The sequence below is a fragment of the Trachypithecus francoisi genome, unplaced genomic scaffold (genome assembly GCF_009764315.1).
Source record: "Trachypithecus francoisi isolate TF-2019V2 unplaced genomic scaffold, Tfra_2.0 Lachesis_group20, whole genome shotgun sequence".
Classification (NCBI taxonomy): domain Eukaryota; kingdom Metazoa; phylum Chordata; class Mammalia; order Primates; family Cercopithecidae; genus Trachypithecus; species Trachypithecus francoisi.
In genome coordinates this window covers 16348570-16376329 of record NW_022681466.1, presented here as the reverse complement: position 1 = coordinate 16376329, position 27760 = coordinate 16348570, and the positions used below count along the sequence as shown (strand labels likewise).

The 27760-nt window shown below is 52.0% G+C and overlaps 3 protein-coding genes and 1 pseudogene across 7 annotated transcripts; 1 reads left to right on the top strand and 3 right to left on the bottom strand.

Annotated features, from left to right (window-relative positions):
- The first annotated feature begins 1355 nt into the window (after window positions 1-1355).
- Window positions 1356-5863, top strand: NAGS (N-acetylglutamate synthase). Its single transcript, XM_033182818.1, has 7 exons — window positions 1356-1893; window positions 2442-2716; window positions 2829-3042; window positions 3334-3514; window positions 4126-4297; window positions 4394-4576; window positions 5243-5863. Exons 1-7 carry the CDS (start codon window positions 1468-1470, stop codon window positions 5394-5396), a joined length of 1605 nt encoding a protein of 534 aa, XP_033038709.1. The 5' UTR covers window positions 1356-1467; the 3' UTR covers window positions 5397-5863.
- Window positions 5864-8180: 2317 nt separating this feature from the next.
- On the bottom strand, window positions 8181-12403 carry TMEM101 (transmembrane protein 101). Of its 4 annotated transcripts, none has more exons than XM_033182823.1 (5): window positions 12337-12403; window positions 11917-12141; window positions 11339-11519; window positions 9989-10135; window positions 8181-9218 (listed from the first exon to the last, which is right to left on the bottom strand). In XM_033182823.1, exons 3-5 carry the CDS (start codon window positions 11480-11482, stop codon window positions 8910-8912), a joined length of 600 nt encoding a protein of 199 aa, XP_033038714.1. In that variant the 5' UTR covers window positions 11483-11519; window positions 11917-12141; window positions 12337-12403; the 3' UTR covers window positions 8181-8909. The 4 variants fall into 4 exon arrangements, with proteins under 4 accessions (XP_033038714.1, XP_033038715.1, XP_033038713.1 ...); XM_033182824.1 differs by having other exon boundaries at window positions 11965-12141; XM_033182821.1 differs by having other exon boundaries at window positions 8200-9218; window positions 11796-12141.
- A 5898-nt stretch (window positions 12404-18301) lies between these two features.
- On the bottom strand, window positions 18302-23738 carry LOC117066900 (leucine-rich repeat-containing protein 26-like). Of its 2 annotated transcripts, XM_033182819.1 has the most exons (4): window positions 22467-23738; window positions 21181-22354; window positions 18946-19055; window positions 18302-18566 (listed from the first exon to the last, which is right to left on the bottom strand). In XM_033182819.1, the coding sequence occupies exons 2-3, from the start codon at window positions 22074-22076 to the stop codon at window positions 19013-19015; spliced, it is 939 nt and encodes a 312-aa protein (XP_033038710.1). In that variant the 5' UTR covers window positions 22077-22354; window positions 22467-23738; the 3' UTR covers window positions 18302-18566; window positions 18946-19012. The 2 variants fall into 2 exon arrangements, with proteins under 2 accessions (XP_033038710.1, XP_033038711.1); XM_033182820.1 differs by lacking the exons at window positions 18302-18566; window positions 18946-19055 and having other exon boundaries at window positions 20124-21242; window positions 21274-23738.
- On the bottom strand, window positions 22642-22827 carry LOC117068146 (annotated as a pseudogene).
- Window positions 23739-27760: the final 4022 nt, after the last annotated feature.

Below are 27760 nucleotides of genomic sequence, written 5' to 3'. Positions count from 1 at the left end.
GGTGCTAGGGTATCTTTAACACATGGCACCTGCTAACCTTCCATGTTACCAAGAAAGCAGGCAAGCTATGCAGCTGCAATATAATGGAATGTAATAACATTGTTTTCCCCTCACTTGATTCTTTTTCTTTCTTTTTTTTTTTTTTCTTTTTTGAGACAGGGTCTCACTCTGTCACCCAGACTGGAGTACAGTGGCACAATCTCAGTTCACCGCAATCTCCTCTTCCCAGGCTCAAATGATTCTCTGGCCTCAGCCTCCTGAGTAGCTGGGATTACAGGCACATGTCACTACTGCCTGGCTAATTTTTGTATTTTTAGTAGAGACGGGGTTTCACCATGTTGGCCAGGATGGTCTTGAACTTCTGACCTCAAATGACCCACCCACCTCCTCACTTGATTCTTAAGGCATTCTGCTTATGGCAAGTGATACTGGCCTAGTTACAGACCTAATATGGATAAATTTTAAGTTTAATAAGGTTAAAGAGGTTGAGTGAGGTGGCTCACACCTGTAATCCCAGCACCTTGGGAGGCAGAAGTGGGAGGACCGCTTGAGCTCAGGAGTTCAAGAACAGCCTGGCCAACAAGGTGAAAACCCATCTCTTCAAAAAAAAGTTTTTTTTTTAAATTAGCTGGGCATAGTGGTGTGCATTTGTGGTCCCAGCTACTCGGGAGGCTGAGGCAGGAGGATCTTTTGAACCTGGGAGTTGGATGCTGCAGTAAGCTATGATTGTGCCACTGTACTCCAGCCTGGGCAACAGAGTGAGACCCTATCTCAAAAAACAAAATGAAAAATTCCATTTTATTTTATTTTTACCAGAGATGATATTTGATAAAGAAAAACTTTAATACTAAAAAAAATGTAACACTATTAAAATACTTTAACACTAAAGTATTTTAAGTTTTGAGGATATAACAGAATTCCTCAAGCTGGTACCCAGTGACTGGAGTTTGGCAAACCCTGGTAACCTCATGGTCATTCATGAGGATCTTCTTTGAGCTCAGGCAAACAGGACAGACAAGGCCAGCACCACCCGCCCCCCGCCCTCCCACTGTCCCCCTTCTACTCTTTCCAGCTCCCTCCTTCCAGACCCCTGCCCAGCCCTGTGCTCAAAGCCACCTGCAGTCCCTTATTCTCGGGTCAGAATGCCAATCATCCAAGGCCCTGCAGACTCCCAAAGCCGCCCCTGGAACCTACCTTGGCAGCAGATTAAAGACAACCTGCCACATTTAGTCTCAGCCCCATGACCGATAGTGGGTTCAGTTCCTCCAGGGGCGGGGGAGCCTAGTGGCCCCGCCCCCTGACCCATGGCCTGACCCTCCTCAAACGCACCCAGAGGAGACTCCTAGTCCCCTGTCCGGACCCTGCCCTACCAGGTCCAGCCCCGCCCAACGGCAAGTTAAGAGCCCCCCAGTGCCAGACGTTCCAGACAGACTGCCACTCTTGGGCGGCCAAGAGTTGGTTGTCGTCATGGCGACGGCGCTGATGGCCGCGGTTCTGCGGGCAGCTGCTGTGGCCCCGAGGCTGAGCGGCCGGGGAGGCACTGGGGGATCCCGGAGGCTGAGCTGTGGCGCGCGGCGGCGGGCGGCGAGGGGCACCAGCCCGGGGCGCCGGCTCAGCACCGCCTGGTCGCAGCCCCAGCCCCCGCCGGAGGAGTACGCGGGCGCGGAAGACGTCTCCCAGTCGCCTGTCGCCGAGGAGCCGTCGTGGGTGCCAAGTCCCACGCCCCTGGTGCCCCACGAGCCCCCTGAACCTCCCTCGGGCCGCTCGCTGGTGCAGCGGGACATCCAGGCCTTCCTGAACCAGTGCGGGGCCAGCCCCGGGGAGGCGCGCCACTGGCTCACGCAGTTCCAAACCTGCCACCACTCCGCGGACAAGCCCTTCGCCGTCATCGAGGTGAGCGGAGCCCGGCGTGGGCCGTGACACAGCGAGGGGATGGGGTTGTGTGGCTACCTGTCTTCAGGCATGGTAGGATAGGCTGCGGGCTCTGCGCAGTGAAAGCGGGAAGGAGCCCGGCAGAGCCCAGACCAGCGCCGCCGGGAATGGGTGAGGCCATAAGCTCCTCCGGAAGCCTCGCGCCCAGCCCGAGTGAGGATCCTGGGGGGCCCCCACCCGCCAGGTGTGATGCTCTGAAGAAGGCCCCCAACACGGGCGCACTTAGGGGTTCAGAAGGACCTGGACAGGAGCCGCCTGCATTGCCCCTCCCCCAAAGGTGTCCCGGAGTCCAAGGTCGCAGGGAGAAGGGCGGGAGGTACCCCAGCGTGAGACAAGGGAGTGGCAAGACCCAATGGGGCAAAGGGCGGAGCAGGTGAGCACCAGTGGCAAGAAGTGGGTTCTGACAGCTTCTGGAAGCGTAGGGTCACCGAGCCGGCCCTGCAGGCCAGGCTGTGGGAGCCAGCGGCTCAGGGCCGTGTCACACTCCTTGAAAGCCCACTCCTCCGCAGGTGGACGAGGAGGTACTCAAGTACCAGCAGAGCGTATCCAGTCTGGCCTTCGCCCTGGCCTTCTTGCAGCGCATGGACATGAAGCCGCTGGTGGTCCTGGGGCTGCCCGCCCCCACGGCGCCCTCGGGCTGTCTTTCCTTCTGGGAGGCCAAGGCGCAGCTGGCTGAGAGCTGCAAGGTGCTGGTGGACGCGCTTCGACACAACGCCGCCACTGCTGTGCCTTTTTTTGGCGGCGGGTCGGTGCTAGGCGCTGCCGAGCCGGCTCCCCATGCCAGGTTAGTGCCCGCCCCGCCCGCCCAGGCGTCCTCAGAGCGCGCTACTCCGCCCGCCCTGCCCCGTCCAGCAGGCCTGGAGGGGGCCCTCTCGAGCACCACGTCTGGCCCACAGCTACGGCGGCATCGTCTCGGTGGAGACAGACCTGCTGCAGTGGTGCCTGGAGTCGGGCAGTATCCCCATCCTGTGCCCCATCGGGGAGACGGCCGCGCGCCGCTCCGTGCTTCTCGACTCCCTGGAGGTGACCGCGTCGCTGGCCAAGGCGCTGCGGCCCACCAAAATCATTTTCCTCAATAACACAGGCGGCCTGCGCGACAGCAGTCAGAAGGTGCGGCCCTTTCTTTCCCCATCCCCCACCCGGGCGATCTGGGCCTTCTCTTGAGCCCCTCGCACTTCTCCCCGACGGGCTGCAGACTCACTAGCAAGCCGGGTGGGTAGAAAAGCCTAAGGGAGTATAGGGGAGGAGTTCGGCCCCGGGTGCCTAGATCTGCGCCCTCCCCAGCCAAGGACTCCGACCGGGAGTAAGGATAAAGGGGTAAGAGAAAAGAGAGGTCCGTGGGAGCAGGGGCGCAGTCCGTGCCGGCTGTGGGCCAGGCTCACCCGCTGGCTCCGGACACAGGTCCTGAGTAACGTGAACCTGCCCGCCGACCTGGACCTGGTGAGTAACGCCGAGTGGGTGAGCACAAAAGAACGGCAGCAGATGCGGCTCATCGTGGACGTGCTCAGCCGCCTGCCCCACCACTCCTCAGCCGTCATCACCGCCGCTAGCACTCTGCTCACTGAGCTCTTCAGCAACAAGGGTGAGGGCGGCGGGCGGGCAGGGGACTGGGTCCCGGGAGTGAGCACTGGCCGGGGATGAGTGTCTGCGAGCAGGAGGAGCGGCTTCTCCTCCTGTGCAGGGGCCGTAGAGGGGGCGGGAGTTGTCACAGCATTGGCTCCTGCTGCTGCCGCAGCCCGGGGGAGGTGAGAGAGAAGGAGACCCAGCTTACTGGAAAAGAACTCCAAAGGAATTAAAGGAATGGGCGGGACTGGGGGTCAGGGGGAAGGAAGCGTCCGGTGGGCGGGGCCAGGAGGGGCGGGACCACGAGGGAGAGGTTCCAACACGAGAGATGGGCGCGGCTTAGGTGGGTGGGCCGGGTCAGCGGCGGGAGGCAGACTTCAACGAGAGAGGCAGGACTAAGGTAAGTGGATAGGGCTCCAGGCCACAGGAGCTTAGGGCACAATCTCTGCCTGAGAAAAGCATCTCCTTTAATGAAAATCACAGACAAATCTATGCAGACCACTGAAATCATTTCACTGTGGAGGTCTCCCAAAGACAGAAATTCTCCCACCAGCCCGTCCTACCTGCGGCCCCCACCAGGCTGCGCAAACGGCTCTCCAGCCAGACGAGCCCCTCCCCATCATCCTCCAGGGTCCGGGACCCTGTTCAAGAACGCCGAGCGAATGCTACGGGTGCGCAGGCTGGACAAGCTGGACCAGGGCCGTCTAGTGGACCTGGTCAACGCCAGCTTCGGCAAGAAGCTCAGGGACGACTACCTGGCCTCGCTGCGCCCGCGGCTGCACTCCATCTACGTCTCCGAGGGGTGAGCCTGTGGACCCCAGAGGGCAGGGTCTGGGAGGCAGTCGGGCAGCTTCGGACCAAGGAGAGGTCCCAGCCTGCCGCTCTCCCGCTGCGCCAGATACAACGCTGCCGCCATTCTGACCATGGAGCCCGTCCTGGGGGGCACCCCGTACCTGGACAAATTTGTGGTGAGCTCCAGCCGCCAGGGCCAAGGCTCCGGCCAGATGCTGTGGGAGTGCCTGCGGCGGGACCTGCAGACGCTTTTCTGGCGCTCCCGGGTCACCAACCCCATCAATCCCTGGTAGGTCCCGCCACTCCCAGCTCTGGGCTGGGCCCCTACTTCCCTCTCCTCTCCAGCCCTTGCGAACCATGCCAAGAAGGCTGGGCTTCCTCTTCTTCCACTGGTCTCCCTTTCACTACCTCCCAGGGGCAGACCTCACAGAAAGCCTGAGATTTCCCGAGTTAGAGCACGTTTAACACTCCTTTCCTGGAAGCATGTGACACCTCCTAACCCCCACGCAGCCCGCCTCTCACAGGGGCCTGAGGAATCCTAACCCTTCAGGGTCTATTGAGGCTTGCGGTGCCTCCAGTGGAACAACCCTCCTCTCTCCTTCAGTAACTACCCCCTCACCCCTACACCCTGCTCTGTGAGCACTAGGAAGTGAGCAAGAACCCTCCTCTTTGCTGAGCAACCAAGGCAGTGTGGAGAGCAAGGCACCCGCTCCCTTCCTGTGTGTGCCTGGCAAGGTACCTAACTTCTCTGAGCCTTAGCTGCTTCTCTGTGAGCTGAACAATGCCAGGCTCAGGCCTCTGCTGTGAAGATAAAGTGAGATAACACATAGCAGGACTTAGCTGGGTGCCCAGCATGCAGTAGGTCCTCAATCAATGTTCTCTGAAGACAGAACCAGTGAGTAATGAACACTGGCCTTGCCCTAAAAACTTTCTTGCATCACCTCCCCACACCCAGGTACTTCAAACACAGTGATGGCAGCTTCTCCAACAAGCAGTGGATCTTCTTCTGGTTCGGCCTGGCTGATATCCGGGACTCCTATGAGTTGGTCAACCATGCCAAGGGACTGCCAGACTCCTTTCGCAAGCCAGCTTCTGACCCAGGCAGCTGACCTTCACCATGGACCCTACAGGCCCTGGAATGGCCAGGGTGGACTAAAAGCCATGCCAGCTAGGGATGACCCCAGGCAGCCAGCCACAGGCTGGATGGGGCTTGTTGGCTGAGTGATCTGCAAAGGAGAAAGCTGCCCCAGCTCTGCCCAGAGGAGGCGCTGAAGTGGGACAAGCACAGGAAAGAGGGGGGCCAGTCTAGGACCCCAACTCAACTCGCTCCAAAGCCACAAGTAAATGGCCTTCAATTTTCAACCTGGGGATTAGGGGAGGGGAAGATGCCTTCCAGGGCTCTACTCAGGACTAACCCTAAGGATGGGCTAGTTTCTGTGCCTCTGTGCTATGTTTTGAGGCTCCCTTACCCAAAATAACACCCCTGCCTGCATGATATTGTACCATTCATTTTAATTCTTTTGGGTCTTGCAGTTTTTCAGGAGGCCTTGATTAAAATGCAAATACTTGTCTGAGAGTCAGCTCACACTTGAAAGAAAATCAGAAGTGACCCCGTGGGAGCAAGATTTTTTTTTTTTTTTAAGACAGGGTCTTTCTCTTTTACTAAGACTGGAGTACAGTGGTGCAATCACAGCTCACTGCAGCCTTGACCTCCCAGGCTCAAGCAGTCCTCTGTCAGCCTCCTAAGTAAGCTGGTACCACAGGCACGCACTGTCACACCTGGCTTTTTTGTTGTTGTTGGAGATGAGGTCTCACTATGTTGCCAAGGCTGGTCTCAAACTCCTGGGCTCAAGCAGTCCTCCCTCCTTGGTCTCCCAAAGTGCTAGGATTACAGGCTGGGAGTAAGATCTTGAGGGCTGGGGAATCAGAGGACTCCTGGAGGGAGTAGAGGACTTCTATGATGAATGCTGCCACTGTCTCCCTCCCAGAGGTTAGGAAGCATCTTCCCTTCCACAGATCAGGCCACAGCAGCACCAGCTCCCCTTCCCCGTGGGTGCCTCCACCCATAACTCCCTTTCTAGGCTGGGCTCACAGCCAGAACCAGACATCCGTGGCAGACCGTTTACCTGCAAGAGCCCAGAGAAGTTAAAAGATGGCTTTGGTGGGCCGGGCGCAGTGGCTCACACCTGTAATCCCAGCACTTTGGGAGGCGGAGGCAGGCGGATCACAAGGTCAGAAGATCAAGACCATCCTGGCTAATATGGTGAACACGTCTCTACTAAAAATACAAAAAATTACCCGGGCATGGAGGCACGCACCTGTAGTCCCAGCTACTCAGGAGGCTGAGGCAGAAGAATTGCTTGAATCCAGGAGGCAGAGATTGCAGTGAGCTGAGATTGCGCCACTGCACTCCAGCCTGGTGCCAGAGAAAGACTCCATCCTCAAAAAAAAAAAAAGACTTTGGCTTAAAAGCTCAAACTTGGACCTTTTCCCCTAGGCCCTACTAGCGGTTGTGTCCAGTCTCTACAGGACTAGATGGGCAGAAATCCAAAGCTCAGGGGTTTCACTGGACATTTTTTGAAGCTCCATGATGTACCAGACACCATACCAGCTACTGCTGGGGTGACTTTCTGGCAGATGCACATAGACCAGAAGGGAGAAGGTCGCCGGACCTAGTGGCTCACCCCTGTAATCCCAGCACTTTGGGAGGCCAGGGTGGGTGGATAACGAGGTCAGGAGTTTGAGACCAGCCTGGTCAATGTGGTGAAACCCTGACCCTACTAAAAAATACAAAAATTCGCCAGGCATGGTGGCAGGCACCTATAATCCCAGCTACTCGGGAGACGGAGGCAGGAGAATCACTTGAACCCAGGAGGCAGAGGTTGCAGTAAGCCGAGATCTTGCCACTGCACTCCAGCTTGGGTGACAGAGCGAGACTCTATCTCAAAAAAAAAAAAAAAAACTGTAGTCCCAGCTACTTGGGAGGCTGAGGCAGGAGAATGGCGTGAACCCAGGAGACAGAGCTCATAGTGAGCAGACATCGCGCCACTGCACTCCAGCCTGGGCGACAGAGCAAGACTCCATCTCAAAAACAAACAACAACAACAACAACAAAAAAACAAAGCGAGAAGGTCAACATAGAGACCATCATGGCACAGTAGGGGCTGGAATAGAGTAGCCTCTGTCTCCCCTCAGGAGATGGGTCACACTGAGTACATATCTGGACCTGGCCATTAGATAGACCCAACCTGGAATCCAGCTCTGTGGGCTGGATTTGCTCTGTGGCTTGACCAAAACTGCTTACCCTCTCTGAGCCTCCGTTTCCTTCATGTGTAAAATGTAAAATATTCTACTTCACAGTGGACACTTCACAGTTCTCTCCCTCTAGCTGCTCTCACCAAAGATGTCTTCATAAGAACCAGCTCCAAATGGGGAGAAAAAGACAACCTACAACAAGAGGGATTGAGGTGAGGGATAGAAAGCATATAGTACAGTGATGATTTTGAGATTCTTGAAAAAGAGAGCCATTGGGCACAGTGGCTCATGCCTGTAGTCCCAGCACTTTGGGAGGCTGAGGCTGAGGCTGAAGAATTGATTGAGCCAAGGAGTTTGAAACCAGCCTGGACAACAAAAATTGATTGAGCCAAGGAGTCTGAAACCAGCCTGGACACCAAAGTGAGACCTCGTCTCTAAAAAACAAAGAAGTGAAAAATTAAAAAAAAAAAAAAAAAAAAAAGAGAGAGCCAAAGAACTGTGGGAAATCTTGGAACAGGAGAAAGATCACAGGAGGCCCACGGTGGGGCTTAACCATATCTGGTGTTTCAAGAAACCCAAGATCAATCCCAGCCAATGGCAAAGTGCCCTGTTGGGGAGAAGAGAAAAGCAAAACCAAATGTCTATATAAAATGTTTATTTTTGGAGGACTGTGTGGTCTGGTGTTTGGCAGGGAACTCCACCCCCACCAGGCCAACCATAGAGCTAGAAACGGAGACAGCAGGAAGGGCAAAGCTGGTCACTGCTTGTTCCACCCCTGCACAGTCCAGAGCAGACCAGGGCCTGCTCCGCTCTCAAGGTGAGTGACAGAGAGCTGGTACTGTTTCTGCCCCTAACATGCCCTGAGGATCCATGTGACTTCTGTAGTGCTCAGCTCCTATGCCCCTCCTGGGCCTGATCCACATGTATCAACACACACACACTCACTCTCAGTCTCTGAACAGCACTGTAGAGCCTAACTGCATCTGCCAGGTTCAAAGAGGAATTTTTCACATTTGCTCACTTCCAATTTCCATCTTCCTTCCTCTGTCTCCCACTCTCAGTAGCCGCATCCCAGCCCTGCCATACTCCCTTCTCAGGGACAGGAGATCCAGGGGGCAGCTGGCCTCAGCTTTCCTAACAGGAAAAAAACCTGTACGGCATTAGTGCCAGGGCTCCTGCCCTCCCAAGCGCTAAGCCCAGAAATTTGGACAAATGAGCTGCCTCTTAACTGCAGAAAAACAATTTTAAAAAAGCAAAAGATCAAATGGACCAAAAAGCATAAATAAACAGCAACTGGACCAGCGAGGAGGAAGGCAGGGTGACCCTCAGTGGCTCCCTGTGCCCATCTCAGCCTCTTGCCATAAAACTCAGCCATCAGTGGCCAGGATGACAGCAGTTCCGAAGATGCCCACACTCTCTCCAAGGAGCTTCATCTGGTTCCAGAACTCAACACGCCGTGTGTTGTGCCAGTAAGCAACATTGCCATCAATGAGCAGCATGACCGGGGGCAGCAGTACAGCCAGGATCTGGGCAGCGAGGGTCACGTAGTAGCCTGACAGAAAGGCCAGGGCCAGGACGCCATACAGCACGAAGAACAGCTGGATCATCAGCTCCCCTCCTGGGAGATGGTTCAGATACGCCAGCCGGTCCTCCTTGCTGTGCTGCAGTGAGTAGGCCTGGAGACATACCATCCTCTAAGACTCTCCAACAGGCTCAGAAGCCTGTCGGGAAAACCACCCCTGAGATGGCACCTGCAAATGAGACCCTGCAAATGGGCTTCTGACTCCCCTCTTGGACTGGGGAACCTCTGAAAGTAGAGCCTTTGTCTCCCCATCAGACTATGGAGCCCCAGGAGGTTAGGGTCTATGTCTCCCCTCACCCTAGGGGCTATGAAGGAAGTGTATTTCCACAGTCAGACTGGAGCTCCCACCTCTGAATATGGGAGCTCACACAGAGAGCTGTACATGAGATATACTCAGTAATTAAGATGAGACCAAGTAGCTTGGGGCCTGTCCATGTCCCCATCCATCCTGGCCTCCTCTAGCACCAGGGAGAACCATAAGTGGCTACCCTAGAGCTCTCATCAGCTCTAGGAGGCAGAGTCCCAGCTGGGGCCTGACTCCCATCAAACCTCTCCTTTATCCCCTTCTAGTCCTTTGGGGGCTGGAGCCATGAGAGAATCACCCCATCTTGTTCTCCTGGCTCTCAGGGTTGGAATTTAATGGCCAGTCTACCTCATGGCAACACTGTTGGAGGAAGGGCCTCTCAACAGGCATTTGGAGGGCCCTGAGGCCTAGAAGCTGGCCGGGACAATTCTCAGGGAGCCAGGCCATCAGGAACTGCATACAAGGCCTCGTTCTGTGTCTACCTTCCTGGGGTTCTGCCGTGCCTGGACTCACAGTTCACTCCTAGCCAGGCACCTCCAACCAACAGTCCCCCAACATACCACACAGATGAGGTAGATACCCAGGAACACCTGGCCGGTGGACTGCAGGGAGCGGCTGCGAGGTTTCCGACGGTACAGCTCCCCAGCACCGCTGGCCAACACAAGAAAGCCGCCGATGATGGCAACTGTGCGCGAGTACATACGGACCTAGGCCGGGGCAAGGGGACTCCAGTCAAGAACTGCAGTGGCCACATCTCTCCTGGCTTCCCAGAGCGTAGAACCACCCATCTCTACACATCCTATTCCATCTGATGAACCCTCCTACATTTCCAAGCTTGGTGGGCAGATGCAACAGAGACAGATCATTCTTTTTATATATATATAGAAGTAGAAACTGAGGCCCAGAGGGTCAAGAAAACTGTCAGGTCTGGCCGGGAGCGGTGGCTGCCGCCTGTAATCCCAGCACTTTGGGAGGCCGAGGCAGGTGGATCACTCTGAGGTCAGGAGTTTGAGACCAGCCTGGCCAACATGAGGAAACCCTGTCTCTACTAAAAATATAAAAATTAGTTGGGTGTGGTGAAGGGCACCTGTAGTCCCAGCTACTTGGAAGACTGAGGCAGGAGAATCGCTTGAACCTGCAAGGCGGAGGTTGCAGTGAGCCAAAATTGCGCCACTGCACTCCAGCCTGGGCTATGGAGCAAGACTCCGTCTCAAAAAACAACAACAAAAAAGAAAACTGGCAGGTCCTACCTGCCAGTAAGTGGCAGAACCCAGACACAATGTGTTTCTCCCTTCCTCACTCTCAGATCTGTAGACTCTAAACTTGGTGTTCTTTATTCTACGTGGCATGGGATCTATCCCACAAAAACATTGATCTTGCTGCCCTGTAGTTGTTCACACATCTGCCTCCCCTAAGGGTCTGACAGTCTCTTCCTCAAGGACAGTGCCTTTGTCCAACCTTATCTCCAAGCCTGCAGGGCCTGGCACAGGTTCTGGCTTAAATTCTATACTAAGAGCAATTACATTTACATAAAATTATTTTATGAAAACTAGGTACTCTCCTAGGTCCTTTGTACCCCGTGAGTCTGAAATTACTAAACAGTTTAAAAGATTCTGGGAACCAGGTGACTGGGGTTCTGGTCCCACCAGTATCCTAACTGTGGTGTGGCTTTGGGAAAGTCTGTTTCCCATCTCTGGACCTCAGTTTCCACACTTTGAAGAGGAAGTTTGTGTGGTCTCTAAGGTCCATTTCTGTGCTCTGTAATCTCCATAAGCCTAGGGGTTCGAACATCCCAGGCTTCACACTGTGCACCTGGCCAGCACCATTCATCGCCCACCAACAGCCCTGGGCATTGACCTCTGATTCCCCGTCACCCAGAGGGACGCCCCTTTTGGGGCCGAGGCGCTCACCTTCAGCCATTCCCCGTAGTGGACGTAGCCCCCGATGTAGGCGGCGTAGGTGCTAATGGCCAATTGGAGTGCGGCCCCCAGCGCGAACCAGCGCCGCTTCACGCCAAAAGACATGAAACTAGCGCATAGCACGGCCGCCCCCATGTCGAAATACAGGTAAGGCACTGGGATGTCGGGCTTCCTGCGACCGGGAGTGGGGAAGCAACGAGGACAGAATGAAGGGGTGGGGGAAGAAATTTGAGACCCCTTGAGTTCCCAAGGCTCCACTGCTCCCCCAAACCAGACTCTCCTCCCATGGACAGGACTGCCCTACCAGATTTGGCCCGACATGCAGACCAGAACCCCTCCCAGGGAGGTCCCAATTCCTCCCAGTCCAAGGGTCCCGACTTCTAGCCCCCAATTTATTTCCCACATCACCGCCCCCTGCCGCGTTTAGCGGCTGCGTAGGCCTGCTCACCGGCGTGCCTCAGCCCTCTCAGCGTAGAGCATGAGCTGGCTGAAGCAGCCCCAAAAGGGGCAGCGTGTGAGCAGCACCGAACCCAACTGCATGATCAGCTGCAACATCCACCGTCTCGAACCTATCTTCGACGCCATCTTGGGAAAGGGCAAGTCCGCTGCGGCCTCACCCCAGTCAGAGAGGCCGGCGCGGGGATGGGACACGCAGCTTCCGGGTTAAGCGCTTTTTCTTTTTTTTTCCTACCGGAAACAACGATATCGCTCTGTAGTTCCGGAGCTAAGGTGATCTAGTTGCGAAGTCCAACATTTTCGTCTGCTCATGGAGCCTTCAGGGCCCATCTGTGTCCCTGCAAAATTGAAAACTAGGAACAGTGGGCTCAAGATAGCAGAAGTCTTGGACCGTAGTTTGATGTATTAAAGCAAACTGGTCTTTGAATGCAGCCCGATCAGGGCACTAATCCTAATTCCAACCCGGTGTGATTTTGGGCATTATCACCTAAACTTTATGAGATGCGTCATGAAATGGGGATAATGACACCTACCTCAGAGTTGAACTTCTTCCTTTGTTTTGTTTTGTTTTGTTTTTGAGACGGAGTCTTACCCTGTCGCCTAGGCTGGAGTGCGATGGTGCGATCCCGGCTCACTGTAATCTCCGCATCCCGGGTTCAAGCGATTCTCCTGCCTCAGCCTCCCGGGTAGCTGGGACTACTCGGCGCGTGCCACCAGGCCCCGGCTAATTTTTTGTAGTTTTAGTAGAGATGGAGTTTCACCGTGTTAGCCAGGATGGTCTCGATTTCCTGACCTCGTGATCCGCCCCCCTCGGGGGCGGGGATTACAAAGTGCTGGGATTACAGACATGAGCCAGTGCGCCGCGCCAGAGTTGTGAACTTTAAATGTGACAAGGTCGGTCCTATTACATGGTAGCGGTTCAATAAATGGTACACATAACGCACCAGAGGAAATCCCCGTTTCTGTTAAGTTCAAAGTAAGGGGTCCTCCTGGCTCAAAGTCACCTCTTTGGGTTTTGCCTTTTGCCTGTCGCCTGAGAGAAAAGGGAGATCTGAACATCTGGGACATCTCAAGGCAGTCCATTTCTCCAGCTGCCATGCTCCCACTGTAGCCCAAATTGTCATATTTTGTCAGTTTAATTGCAGCGGACATCCAGGTGGTCTCTGCGTTCCCCTTCAGTGTGTCCTCAGCCCCTTCTCCCACCCCTCACCCGTTTATATGTTCTCATAACATCAGCTACCTTCCTTTGAATCACTTGGCACGGTGACATTTATACATATATATATGCTTTTTTCCATTTTTGAGACAGGGTGTCACTCTGTCACCCAGGCTGGAGTGCAGTAGTGTGATCTTGGCTCACTACAGCCTACACCTCCCAGGTTCAAGCGATTCTCCTGCCTCAGCCTCCCAAGTAGCTGGGATTACTGGCACCCGCCACCACACCTGGCTAATTTTTATTTTTAGTGGAGACAGGGTTTCACCATGTTGACCAGCCTGGTCTCGAACTCCTAACCTCAAGCGATCCATCCACCTCATCCTCCCAAAGTGCTGGGATTATAGGCGTGAGCCACTGCACCCAGCCAATGTATTTGTGATTCTTTTATTGACAATCTTCCCCCACTAGATTGTGAGCTCCATAAGGACAAACACAGTGCCTGGGTTTCTGTTTACTGTTTACAGATGCTCCTTGACTTGTGATAAGAGTTATATCCTGATAAACCCATCATAGGTTGAAAATACTGTAAGTTGAAAATGTGTGGCTGACTGGAAGCTGTGGCTCGCTGACACTGCCCAGCATTGCAGGAGAAATAGTTTCCACTGAATGCAGATCTGCTTTCGCACCAATGTAAAGTTGAAAACTCCAATGCTGGGAACCATCTGTACATCCTCAGGGCCTAGTATACAGGATGCCCTCAGGAAATATGTGCTGTACAGATAAATGAAAAGGTGTTGGGCTGGGCACGGTGGTTCATGCTTGTGATCCCAGCACTTTAGGAGGCCGAGGCAGGTGGATCACAAGGTCAGGAGTTCAAGACCAGCCTGGCCAAGATGGTGAAACCCTGTCTCTACTAAAAATACAAAAATTAGCCAGACGTGATGGCTGTAATCCCAGCTACTCTGGGCGCCTGTAGTCCCAGCTACTCAGGAGGCTGGGGCAGGAGAATGGTGTGAATCCGGGCGGCAGAGCTTGCAGTGAGCTGAGATAGCGCCACTGCACTCCAGCCTGGGCAACAGATCGAAACTCTGTCTCAAAAAAAAAAAAAATTCCCACCAGGCAGGGTGTGTTGGCTCACGCCTATTATCCAAGCACTTTGGGAGGCCTAGGGGAGGGTGGATCACCTGAGGTCAGGGGTTTGAGACCAGCGTGGCCAACACGGTGAAAACCCATCTCTACTAAAGATACAAAAAAATTAGGCCGGGTGCGGTGGCTCACGCCTATAATCCCAGCACTTTGGGAGGCGAGGATCACAAGGTCAGGAGATCGAGACCATCCTGGCTAACACGGTGAAACCCCATCGGTACTAAAAATACAAAAAAATTAGCCGGGCTTGGTGGCAGGTGCCTGTAGTCCCAGCTACTTGGGAGGCTGAGGCAGGTGAATAGGCAGGGAGGTGGAACTTGCAGTGAGCCAAGATCGCGCCACTGCACTCCAGCCTGGGCGACAGAGCGAGACTCATCTAAAAAAAAAAGCCAGATGCAGTGGTGCATGCCTGTAATCCCAGCTATTCAGGAGGCTGAGGCAGGAGAATCGCTTGAACCCAGGAGGCAGAGATTGCAGTGAGCCGAGATTGTGCTACTGCATTCCAGCCTGAGCAACAAAGTGAGACTCCATCTTAAAAAAAAAAAAAAAAAAAAAAAAAAGCCAGGCATGGTGGGAGGCATGTGTAATCCCAGCTACTTGGGAGACTGAGAGGCAGGAGAATTGATTGAATCCAGGAGGCGGAGGTTGGAGTGAGCCAAATTTGCGCCATTCCACTCCAGTCTGGGTGATAAGAGCGAAACTGTCTCAAAAAAAAAAAAAAAAAAAATCCCCAACTAGCCAGTGAAAGGTGGACAATAAAACGCCTTTTCACATTTCATTTTAAATCAGTCACTAGGGTCGGGCATGGTGGCTCACACCTATAATCCCAGAACTTTGGGAGGCAGAGGCACGGGTGGATCACTTGAGGCCAGGAGTTCGAGACAAGCCTGGCCAACATGGCAAAACCCCATCTCTATTAAAAATTAGCTGGGCGTGGTGGCGGGAGCCTGTGATCCCAGCTATTCAGGAGTCTGAGACAGGAGAATTGCTTGATCCCAGGAGGTGGTTGCAGTGAGTCAAGTTCGCACCACTGCACTCCAGCCTGGATGACAGAGCAAGACTCTGTCTCATAAATAAACACAGTCACTAGGATAAGGTCTGGGTAAATCAGAAAGACCATGAGAAGCCAAGCACGGTGGCTCGCATCTGTAATCCAGCTACTCAGGAGGCTGAGGCAAGAGGATTCCTCGAGGAATTTGAGGCTGCAGTGAGCTATGAGTGCACTATTGCACTCCACCCTGGGTGACAAAGCAAGACCCCATCTCTAAAAAGTAAAAGAACATGAGAGACGAATACATAGATGCAAAGACCTAGGGAATGAGATTGTATACATGTATGTTGGAGGGTGGGGAGGGCTGTAGGCAAGGGGAATGAGAAAAAGTCTGAGTTAAAGGTAATTTTGTCTGTCTCTGCCCACCAGTGACAACCACACAAAACAAATTTCCTTTACCACAATACAGGCACAGAGTACAGAATCAACTTTCTAATTGGTTTTATTTTTCCAGTCTCCTCACCTCTCCCTGTTTCAGATGGCCGAGGTATACAGCCCTAAAGTGTTGAGGATGACCAGTACAGGACTGTGTACAACATGTCCATAAAATAGTCCTAGGAGTCTGCCTGGGTTGTCCCTGGGTTGTGCCCTATAGGCACAATGCCCCACCCTCCCATCATAACCTTAGCAAGCAGTTTCCAATCAAGTCTCCAGCAGCAGTGGCCAGGGATTTGTGTGAGGGGGAGGGGAAGATTGGATTGAGGAAGCTTACCTTGTTACTCCTTCTCTGGGCTGAAGTCCCTCTCTGCCTTTTCCTGCTCTTTCCTCTTTCCAGAGGGATACTGAGAAGGGAAGGACCTGGGGCCAAATCCTCATTTCTAGGGTTGGGACAGATGCTGGCATCCTATCAGGCCAGAAGAGGGGGATGGGTGGGTGGCCCGGCCCCTGAGAAATGAACACAGCCATTTGTCCCTGTGGTCCCCCCACCCTCAGTTACTCCTACCCCTGCCTTGTGTTCTGTGCGGGAGACACACGTGGGGAGAAGAAAAGGCATACATACAATATCTTTAAGGGTAAAGAAGCTTTATCCCACATACATGTCAATGCACATATAATAAGCAAATGATATAATAAGCAAGTTGCAATGGGAAGGGGAGAAGGGAAAACAGATATATATATTTACACTCACCAGACTATGGAGGATTCGCTACCAGACTGGGAAGCAACAGCCTGGGCTCGAGTTGGCCACTCGTCCGTGCACAGACGAGGAGCGGTCTCATGAAGCTTCGGCGCAGTCTAGGACCCTAGCTCTTTTGTAATGAGTTGTTTGGCATGAGGTCCAGGCACGAGGGCCCTTTGTGACCAGACTCAAGGAACATAAAAAGATCAACTTGTTTTTGTGATTGTCTGTTGTTTTTCAATAACTGACATATCGGAATAGATTGAAATAGAGATTTCTCCGAAACAGTGCTGGATGAATCCCTCGAGGGGCTTACACAACCCGTTCCGGGACTTGGTGACCATTGTTTGTGTCCATGTTCAACTCAGTTCAAATTTAATATTTGGCCGGGCGCGGTGGCTCAAGCCTGTAATCCCAGCACTTTGGGAGGCCGAGACGGGCGGATCACGAGGTCAAGAGATCGAGACCATCCTGGCTAACATGGTGAAACCCCGTCTCTACTAAAAATACAAAAAAAAAAACTAGCCGGGCGACGTGGCGGGCGCCTGTAGTCCCAGCTACTCGGGAGGCTGAGGCAGGAGAATGGCGTGAACCCGGGAGGCGGAGCTTGCAGTGAGCTGAGATCCGGCCACTGCACTCCAGCCAGGGCGGCAGAGCGAGACTCCGTCTCAAAAAAAAAAAAAAAAAAAAAAAACAAATTTAATATTTAACTTTTCCTCCACATTCGGCCTCAATTTGATACTCAATTGTAGGAAAATACTCCTAGGGATACATAGGGAAGGCACAGTTGATACAGATTACAGATACAGGGTAAGCACAGGAGAATGAAAAGCATAATTAGCCAGGCGCAATGGCTTATGCCTGTAATCCCAGCACTTTGGGAGGCCGAGGCGGGCAGATCACAACATCAGGAGATCAAGACCATCCTGGCTAACACGGCAAAACCCCGTCTCTACCAAAAGTACAAAAAATTAGCTGGGCGTGGTGGTATGCGCCTGTAGTCCCAGCTACTTAGGAAGCTGAGGCAGGAGAATGGCGTGAATCTCGGAGACGGAGGTTGCAGTGAGCCAAGATCATGCCACTGCACTCCAGCCTGGGCTGCAGAGTGAGACCCCATCTCAAAATAAAAAGCATAATAAATAAAAACCACACCCCCCGTGGCTTTGCAAGGAGAGTCATATTTTGAGAATTTCAGGGATGTACACATAACATTCAGTATGCGGTAAGGGGCAAACTTTTCCTTGGGCTGCGGTAAGCAAACCTAATGCCATTTGACTTTGCAACACGACAGTACACAGCTGAGCACATTTATCTGATAACAACATAAGTTCCATGCTACTATCATTAAGAGCTTTTTCTACATGTAAGCTGAATATTTTAATTTGTTGCTAAAGCAGGGTTGTACCAGCAGCAGGGGAGAATACTGTGATAGGGTACCGTCACCACGGAGTCCGGCGTATTCATAACCAGCAATGTTTGTAAGCATCTAGATTACTGGGGAGGGGAATATTATCCCGGATGGTGAATGGAATTAATGACCACCCCCAAGTGTGTTTCCCCATCCAATGTGGGAGCAGGTATCACCACCCGTAGGATTCACATACCTAGAGGGCCCCCCGGGGAACAGAAAGAGTTCTACTATAATTGTATCGCTGTAATGTGTAATTTAAGTAACAAAGGTGCTATGTTTTGTTTGGGCTTGGGCAAAAATGGACTGTTTGGTTAAAAGAAGTCCAGGTTGGATTACAAGTGTTATCCCGGGCCGGGCACGGTGGCTCATGCCTACAATCCCAGCACTTTGGGAGGCCGAGGTGGGCGGATCACCTGAGTTCAGGAGTTTGACACCAGCCTGGGCAACATGGTGAAACCCCGTCTCTACTGAAAATACAAAAAATTAGCTGGGCGTGGCGGCGTGTGCCTGTAGTCCCAGCTACTTGGGAGGCTGAGGCAGGAGAATCACTTGAACCCAGGAGGCGGAGGTTGCACTGAGCCAAGATCGTGCCACCTCACTGCAGCCTGGGTGGCAGAGAGAGGCTTCGGCTCAAAAAAGCAAAACAAAACAAAACCAAGTGTTACTCCACTCCCATTGGTATTGGCATATCCATTCAGAGATGTTAGCAGGGACAATGCTCCAAGGTAGCCAATTCCCAGCGGCCTCTGGCAACTCGACACATAGCCAGTACTGACTGCAGTTGGCTTCTATTGCGGCAGTGGCTACCCAGTTGATGAACTCATTCTCAGCCTCAGCCATGGCGACCCAGGTGCTGATTACTAGCAGACAGGTTATTCTCTGTAATAACAAAAATGGAGGGGAACATGATATTGTTTTTCATCTTTAGGAAATTGTACTATGCCTTCATATTCGGCTCCAATAGCTACAAAGTCACCAGTCTTAGGGGCAGGATCTGATGAACACTGTACCCATATTTTGGCTCCAGGATTTAAGTTGCCCACTCTGGTGGACCTGAAGTCTCCATTCTATATGTTGTTTCTATTGGGGCAGAAATTTCCTCAGGGGTTAATTGTTGACAAGGTACCACTAACAATTGAGCAACCCGCATCTGCGGTTTTATAGCAAAAGAATCTGGAGTGGTATTGTATAAAATGACCTTTAACTCTCCCCAGTTAAATGTAACTATCAATTATAACTATCAATTATACCACCATACATTATAATGCCTCTCATTGCAAGGCTTGACCGTGCTGTAATCCATTCATCCGCATTCAAGTTTGCAGTTATGGTGGAAATTTTGGCCTGTTGATCTGCCTGCTGATTAGTCTGTCAAGAGAAAGCAGAGACACATGAGCACCAACATGGCAAACAGTGATAATGGTAGTGTGCTCCAGGATTCAGGTATCTTCACAGTATTGTTTTCCCCAAACCTCTTTATTCCCAATTAACCATTTGTTTTGTTGCCACTGGGGCATCCTAGTAGTGAGACCGTTTGCTACTGACCAAGAGTTGGTATACAAGTGACAAATCCCTCTGGCCTCCTCCTGAAGAGCTTTGAGGACGGCTACCAATTCAGCCAGCTGGCTGCTCCCACCACTTCCTTCGTCAAAACTGGTGAGTTTTGGGAAAACTCATGACCCAAGTCATAATCATAAAGACATCATGGTTGAAGCAGAGGTGCTCCATTTCCAGCAAAGCCTAACAGCAAGCTAACAATTGCCTCTTGAAAGGGGTATAAGCTTTGCTGGCCTCTGGCAGCTTCCGGGTCCAAAACTCCAAAGATACCGTCTTCCTATCTTGTTTCTGCCTAAGGCTCCAATTAGCATGTTGATTTAGGACAGTTACTTGCAGTTCTACTGGGCCATCCCGTATAGGCCATAGATCTAGTGCCAATTTCACTGCTTGTTTAGCTTGTTCAAAAGCCATGGTCTCTTTCTCTCCCCAGTGAAAGTCATAGCGTTTTCTAATGACTGCATGCAGAGGTTGTAAAATGTTACCCAAATGGGGAATATGACGTTTCCAGAATCCAAACAAGCCAATTTCTGGGCTTCCTTTTTAGTAGTAGGGTTTGCAAATTCTAGTATTCTAGCCTTAGCCTTTGGTAAAATTGATTATTTCCCTTATTCCATAGGATGCCAAGGAATTTTACAGTTTGTGCAGGTCCTTGAATTTTACTAGGATTAATTTTCCATCCTTGAGATAGGAGCTGGGTTTTTACCTGCTCCAAACCCTGGCTGACTACTTCTTCAGTTTTACACTGACTGGGCCACTCAGACAGATGCTTTTTTCATCAATAGGCTGATAGCTTTGAGCCTGATCTGTCAAGACATAGGCCTGGCATTGGGCCAAGACCAGTCTGGAAGTCAGATTAGCATTTTCCTTTTCCAGCTTACATTTCTCCTGCAGCAGCTAGTCCCTATCTTGACACATTAACTTATAAGCCGTAAGCAAGCACCATCCATGCAGGGAAATTCCCTCAGCATCCCTTTTACCAACTGGGATTCCCTGAAGCACTTCACGCACAAAGGTTAAAATTGCACTAATTTAGATTCCCAATTTTCACAAAGGCCAATTCCCTTGGACCACACAATGGCCACGGGGAAGAACTGGGGGAGTTCCCATCCCTGGATATGGGAAGTCTCCGAGCTCCCAGCCTGGTCCTTACGGTTTCTTTTGGATTCTGTTCGTGACACCAAAAATGTTCCGTGTGAGAGATGCACGAGGGGAGAAGAAAAGGCACACACACAATATCTTTAAGGGTAAACTAGATTTATCTGACGTAAATGGCAATGCAGATATAATCAGCGAATGATATAAGCAAATTAATATAATAAGCAAATGATACAATAAGCAAATTGCAATGGGAAGGGGAGAAGGGAAAAGAGATACATACATTTACACTCACCAGACTACGGAGGATTCACCACCAGTCTGGGAAGCAACAGCCTGGGCTCCAGAGTCGGCCACTCGTCCATCACAGACGAGGAGAGGTCTCATGAAGCTTCGGCGCAGTCTGGGACCCTAGCTCTTTTGTAACGAGTTGTTTGGCATGAGCTCCAGTCACGAGGGCCCTTTGTGACCCGGCTCAAGGAACACAAAAAGGTCAACTTGTTTGTGCGAGTGTCTATTGTTTTTCAATAACTAACGTATAGGAATAGATTGAAATAGAGATTTCTCCGAAACAGTGCTGGATGAATGCCTCAAGGGGCTCACACAGCCCATTCCGGGACTTGGTGACCATTGTTGGTGACCATTGTTTGTGTCCATGTTCAACTGAGTTCAAATTTAATATTTAACTTTTCCTCAGACAACTGAGGAAAAGTGTTTCCTCAACTTTTCCACAGACAATTGAGCTCCACAGACTTCTGAGGAACTTCCCTTTTCCTCTCTCACACCTTCCTCTGCTCTCCCTCCTCCAGCTGCCTCGACCTTGCTCGGCAGCACCCCTCACCTCTCCAGAAAGCTCCCCAGCTCCCCGGCTTCTTCCGGGCCCTGCCTGCGCTTGCGCTCAGCCATCAGCACAGCCACAGCCACCATGAGCAGCACGGTGCCTGTGATGCCCAGCACAGTGGCAGTCTCAGCCAGACAAAGCTGGGCCTCCACACCAGTCAGCACTGCTCCTGACAGCCTTTCAGGCCCAGCGCAGGTCAGGTTGCCCAGGTCTACCACACGCAAGTGCCGCAGGTGACCCAGCTTTCCGAAGGCTCGCTGCAGGTCACAGTCACATGTCCAGGGGTTATCGGCCAACAGCAGCCGCGTGCCTGCTGTCCGGATGCCTGCCACTGCCTTGAACTCCAGGTGCTGCACTCGGTTCCCCACGAGGGAGAGAAGGCCCAGTGCCCCTAAGGTTGCAAACGCCTCGGCCTCCAGCTCGCTGATGTCATTCCCAGCTAGAGAGAGGACTTCCAAGCCTGGCATAACGGCCAGGGCAGCACCTTCCACCCACTGCAGCTGGTTCCCAGCCAGCGAGAGCCAGTGTAGGCGGAAGAGGCCCCCAAAGACCCCTGCAGTCAGTTCAGCCAGCTGGTTGTGGCTCAGGTCGAGCTGCTCCAGGCTCCCCAGGAGCCACAGGCTGCTGGGGTCCAGGAAAGTGAGTAGGTTGTGAGAGAGGTCCAGGCGGAGCAGAGAGCCCAGGGTAGCCGAGAAGTCTGGGGGCAGATGGGCCAGCTGGTTGTGGCTGAGGTCCAGCTGCTCCAGGAAACTCAGGCCCCCTAGGGCCCCACCAGACAGATCCCGCAGGATATTTTGAGAAAGCAGCAACACCCGCAGTCCCCAAAGGCCCTGGAAGGTGCCAACTGGCAGATGGCTGAGATTATTGTGGCTCAGCTCCAGGAACCAGACTCCCATCAGGCAGCCTGGAAGGGAGACGGAGCAGGTGGAGGCCCCCACAGTCCACCACGCTGCCTGAGATAGGGCAGGTGCATGGTATTGGGCATGCTGCCGCCAGACTCGTGAGAAACACTGATGCCACCACTATGACAATAGCCATTGTGAGGGAGGTGTGGCCACACCCACCCCGTCCTTGCTCCATGAAGGGCTGGGATGAGGATGGCATCAAGCACTCATGGCCGCTGAGACCTTCAGGCCTCACTCCTCTGCCTGGGACCCTGGAAAGCACAGTGATGCTAGGGGAGAAAAACACAAGTAGATGCCATTCAGGGGTCTCACCATTTGCTGGGTGCCCAAACATCGTCTCAAAGACAGCCTGTCTCCATCTCCCATGATTTTAAGTGTTACCTAAGCTTCTGGCAAGAGTCCTCTTGGCCTGCGACCCCAGCATTCGGATCGCCCTCCCTTAACCACCTCTCATTCCTTCTTCCTGCTGGATGAGGAGCAATCAGGGAAGATGGCCTGTAATTCTCTGCATCTCCTTCCTCCCATCCCACACTGCAGCTCACTGACTTTCACCCCCACTCAGGCTGTTCTCTCCCTCTTACTTTCCCAAAGGAAGACGAGCAGGATCATCAGTGGCACACGGCAGCTGCAGCAAAGCCACACCAACAGCCGGAGAGACTGCGCCTCCTCAGTTACTACTGCTCTGCATGTTTAGAGAAGCTTATCTCGTAACTACAGCAATGATCCCTGAGAGTACACGCTTCTCACTGACTTTCTAGAGGGACCCAGGAGAAACTCTGCCTTCCCCGGCCCCCAAACATGCATTCAATTGCTCTCAAGCAGCCAACATTTCTGGAGCTCCCGTTCTGCCAGAGGTCAGAGCATCAACAAGATCCTGGCCCTGTCTGGGCACTGAGGATAGGGCCTCAGGCCGTGAAAGTCCAGTGCACTCACCTGTGTTCCTGGCAGCACCTGCACCCGAATGCACCTGAGTGCAGTCCCAGCCCAGAAATGGCAGTGGAAAGAATCTGGGCTCTAGTTGCCCGCCTCTCTGGCCTCCTGCCAAAGTCCTGCCCTCATGAGCAGCAGCAGGACCAGCTCTCAGGGAAGCCGCAGTCCCAAGGGTGAGCATGTGGGACAGGCTTAGGAAATCCCCACCTTATGGCCTTGCATCCAGGGAAGCAGGGCTCGCCCCCAAACTCTTTCCTCACTTCTTTCTGGAGACCCACAACCTGCTCTGTATTGTGAGAATGGCAACTTGAGGCCCAAGCGCCCTCCCTCAGTTCGGGTAGGAGTCAGGTGTCTCCTCCTTCATTCTATACTGCCTACCTGAGAAATCTGCCATCATCTATAATTCACCCAGGTCTTGTGTAGGCACAAAGGAAGGGAATGCTTTTTCTTCTCACTAGGCCAAAGGTCAAAACACTTCATCCTGGCATTTGAGTTGTGCCCAGCATCTCCCAGAACACAGTATTTGTGCCTAGTACCTCTGCCTTGTTCTAGGAGCCCAAACCTCCTGTCCAGGTTTCCCAGTGTGTTCACTAGCCCTGCCCAGTGAACTCTTAAGAGAATAGTAATGACCACACAGAAGGGCCAGGCATCTCATTAAAGGCTTCATTTAATCCTCAACTGAGGAAAGGAACTTTTTTTTTTTTTTTTTTTGAGACATCTCACTCTGTCCCTAGGCTGAAGTGCAGTGGTGCAATCACAGGCCTCCACAGCCTCAACCTCCCAGGCTCAGGTGATCCTCCCACCTCAGCCTCCTGAGTAGCTGGGACTACAGGTATGTGCCAGCAAGCCCAGCTAATTTTTGTATTTTTTGTAGAGATGGGGTTTTGCTGTGTTGCCCAGGCTGCTCTCGAATTCCCGGACTCAACTGATCCTCCCACCTCAGCCTCCCAAAGTGCTAGGATTTACAGGCGTGAGCCACTGTGCCCAACCAGGGACTCCAATTTTACTGACGAGGAAACCAATGTTTGACAAAGCTAACTGAGACGGGAGTCTCGCTCTGCCGCCCACACGGTCTCAGCTCACTGCAACGCCTCCTGGGACGCCATTCTCCTGTCAGCCTCCCAAGCAGCTGACTACAGATGTCGCCAGGCAGATTTTTAGTAGAGACGGGGCACCAAGCCAGGATGGTCTCGATCTCCTGACCTCGTGATCCGCCCCACCTCGGCTCCCAAAGTGCTAGGATTTACAGGCGTGAGCCACCGCGCCGGCCGCCAGTTAAGTTTCCAAGTCATACTGCTAGTAAGGGTAGAAGTAAAATCTAACATAACTCAGGCCTGACAATCTAGTCATGCTTGGCAGAGCGTGGTGGCTCATGTCTGTAATCCAAGCACCTTGGGAAGGAGTTCAAGACCAGCCTGGCTAACATGGTGAAACGCTGTCTCTAAAATACAAATTAGCCAGGTGTGGTGGTGTGCGCCTGTAGTCTCAGCTACTGGGGAGGCTGAGGCAGGAGAATCACCTCAACCGAGGAGGTGGAGGCTGCAGTGAGCTGAGATCATGTCACTGCACTCCAGCCTGGGTGACAGAGCAAGACTCTGTCTCAAAAAAATAATAATTTTTTGGCCGGGTGTGGTGGCTCAAGCCTGTAATCCCAGCACTTCGGGAGGCCGAGACGGGCGGATCAAGAGGTCAGGACATCGAGACCATCCTGGCTAATACGGTGAAACCCCGTCTCTACTAAAAAATACAAAAAACTAGCCGGGCGAGGTGGCCGGCACCTGTAGTCCCAGCTACTTGGGAGGCTGAGGCAGGAGAATGGCGTAAACCCGGGGGGCGGAGCTTGCAGTGAGCTGAGATCTGGCCACTGCACTCCAGCCTGGGCGACAGAGCGAGACTCCGTCTCAAAATAAATAAATAAATAAATAAAAATAATAAAAATAATTTTTTTTGTAGAAACGAGGTCTCACTATGTTGCCCAGGTTGGTCGTGAATTCCTGAGCAACATGGTGAAACCCCCTCTCTACATAAAATACCAAAATTTTCCAGGCATGCTGGCTCACACCTGTAATCCCAGCACTTTGGGAGGCCAAGGCGAGCGGATCACAAGATCAGGAGTTCAAGACCAGCCTGACCAACATGGTGAAACCCTGTCTCTACTAAAAATACAAAAAAAAAAAACCATTAGCCGGGCATGGTTGCATGCGCCTGTAATCCCGGCTACTCAGGAAGCTGGGGTGGAAGGACTGCTTGAGCCCAAGAGGTTGAGGCTGCAGTAAGCTGTGATCACATCACAGCACTCCAGCCTGGGTGACAGAGGGAGACCTTGTCTTTTTTTTTTTTTTTTTTTTTTGAGACGGAGTCTCGCTCTGTCCACCAGGCTGGAGTGCAGTGGCGCGATCTCGGCTCACTGCAAGCTCCGCCTCCTGGGTTCAAGCCATTCTCCTGCCTCAGCCTCCCGGGTAGCTGGAACTACAGGCACCTGCCACCACGCCCGGCTAATCTTTTGTATTTTTAGTAGAGACGGGGTTTCACCGTGGTCTCGATCTCCTGACCTTGTGATCCGCCCGCCTCGGCCTCCCAAAGTGCTGGGATTACAGGTGTGAGCCACCACGCCCGGCCGACCTTGTCTTTAAAAAAAAAAAAAAAAAGTCAAGATCTACTAGACAAGAGCAAAGGGGTGAATAACATAGATTATGCCTAGAATGGGAAGAGTAGCAGACCTATTATCAACCTAGGGCATGAGTCTGAGTCTCTGGTTAATCTCAAGCCCCTAGGAATTAGTTCAGGTGATCTGGTATAAGCAGATTATACTGGAAAAAACTTAAGGAACCATTGTCAATAATCTGTAAGAAAACATTGCCAACAGACGGTTGCTAGAGCCTTGAGCTCAGCAAAATTTCCAATTTTCTTTTCTTTTTTTTTTTAGACGGAGTCTCGCTCTGTCGCCCAGGCTGGAGTGCAGTGGCACCATCTCGGCTCACTGCAAGCTCCACTTCCTAGGTTCACGCCATTCTCCTGCCTCAGTCTCCCAAGTAGCTGGTACTACAGGCACCCACCACCATGCCCTACTAATTTTTTTGTATTTTTAGTAGAGACAAGGTTTCATTGTGTTAGCCAGGATGGTTTCGATCTCATGATCTCGTGATCTGCCTGCCTCAGCCTCCCAAAGTGCTGGGATTACAGGCGTGAGCCACTGCGCCAGGCCAAAATTTCCAATTTTCAAGTCACATAACAGTTCACAAAACTCAAAACAGGCTCATTTAACATATTATGTCTGAGCAATTTCCTAAAACATGAGAACCACTAGGTGCCCACATGAGTTCACTAAAAATAAGTTTTACAGCCAGAAGCGGGAGCAGTGGCTCATGCCTGTAATTCTAGCACTTTGGGAGGCCGAGGCGGGCAGATTGCCTGAGTTCAGGAGTTCAAGACCAGCCTGGGCAACATGGTGAAACCCTGCCTCTACTAAAATACAAAAAAAAAAAAAAAAAAATTAGCCAGGTGTGGTGGCGTGTACCTGTAGTCCCAGCTACTTGGGAGGCTAAGGCCAGAGAATTGCTTGAACCCGGGAGGCAGAGGTTGCAGTGAGCTGTAATCATGCCACTGCACTGCAGCCTGGTGAAAGAGCAAGACTCCATCTCAAAAAAAATAAATAAATAAGGCCGGGCACAGTGGCTCATGCCTGAAATCCCAGCACTTTGGGAGGCCGAGGAGGACGGATCACAAGGTCAAGAGATCAAGACCATCCTGGCTAACATGGTGAAACACCGTCTCTACTAAAAATACAAAAAAAATTAGCCGGGCGTGGTGGTGGGCGCCTGTAGTCCCAGCTACTTGGGAGGCTGAGGCAGAAGAATCGCTTGAATCCGGGAGGCGGAGGTTGCAGTGAGCTGAGATCACACCACTGCACTCCAGCCTGGGTGACAGAGCAAGACTCCATCTCAAAAATAAATAAAAAATAAATAAATAAATTTTACTCAAACGACTTTATTTCCTTTTTTGATAGGGCTACCAGATGTCTATCGTAAATCTGGATGTTATTAAAATCTCTCAGGATATCCCTTTGGATAAGATGAAAACACAGAAGACAGTTTATCAAAATTAAAAATAACACAACATTGGGATGGACAACTAGTGTATTGCGTTATAGAATCAAGATTTTTTTTAAAGCTCTTTTTAGGTTAAAATTGTTGGTTAAAAATATTTAGTAACAGGCTGGGCACGGTGGCTCACACCTGTAATCCCAGCACTTTGGGAGGCCAAGGCGGGTGGATCACTTGAGGTCAGGAGTTTGAGACCAGCCTGGCCAACATGGCGAAACCCTGTCTTTACTGAAAAATACAAAAATTAGACAGGTGTGATGGCGCATGCCTGTAATTCCAGCTACTTGGGAGGCTGAGCAGGAGAATCGCTTGAACCCAGGAGGCGGAGGTTGCAGTGAGCTAAGATCGCACCAGTGCACTCCAGCTTGGGTGACAGAGTGATACTCCATCTCAAAAAAAAAAAAAAAAAATTAACAGCAATAAATGTAAAATTCAGTATTTAGGAATCTAAAATCTACTTACACAAGCTGTAGAAGACTTGGCATAATAGCTACTTCTGTGAAGAAGTCTGGGCAGATTGTGCTGATCACATCAAACTGAATCAACAGTGTGATGTATGTGCCAAAAGGAGCTAGTTGCTATAGTGTCCAACATCGCAGTAAATGGTTGCAGGAAAGGGTCCCAGTGTGCTAACAGACCATG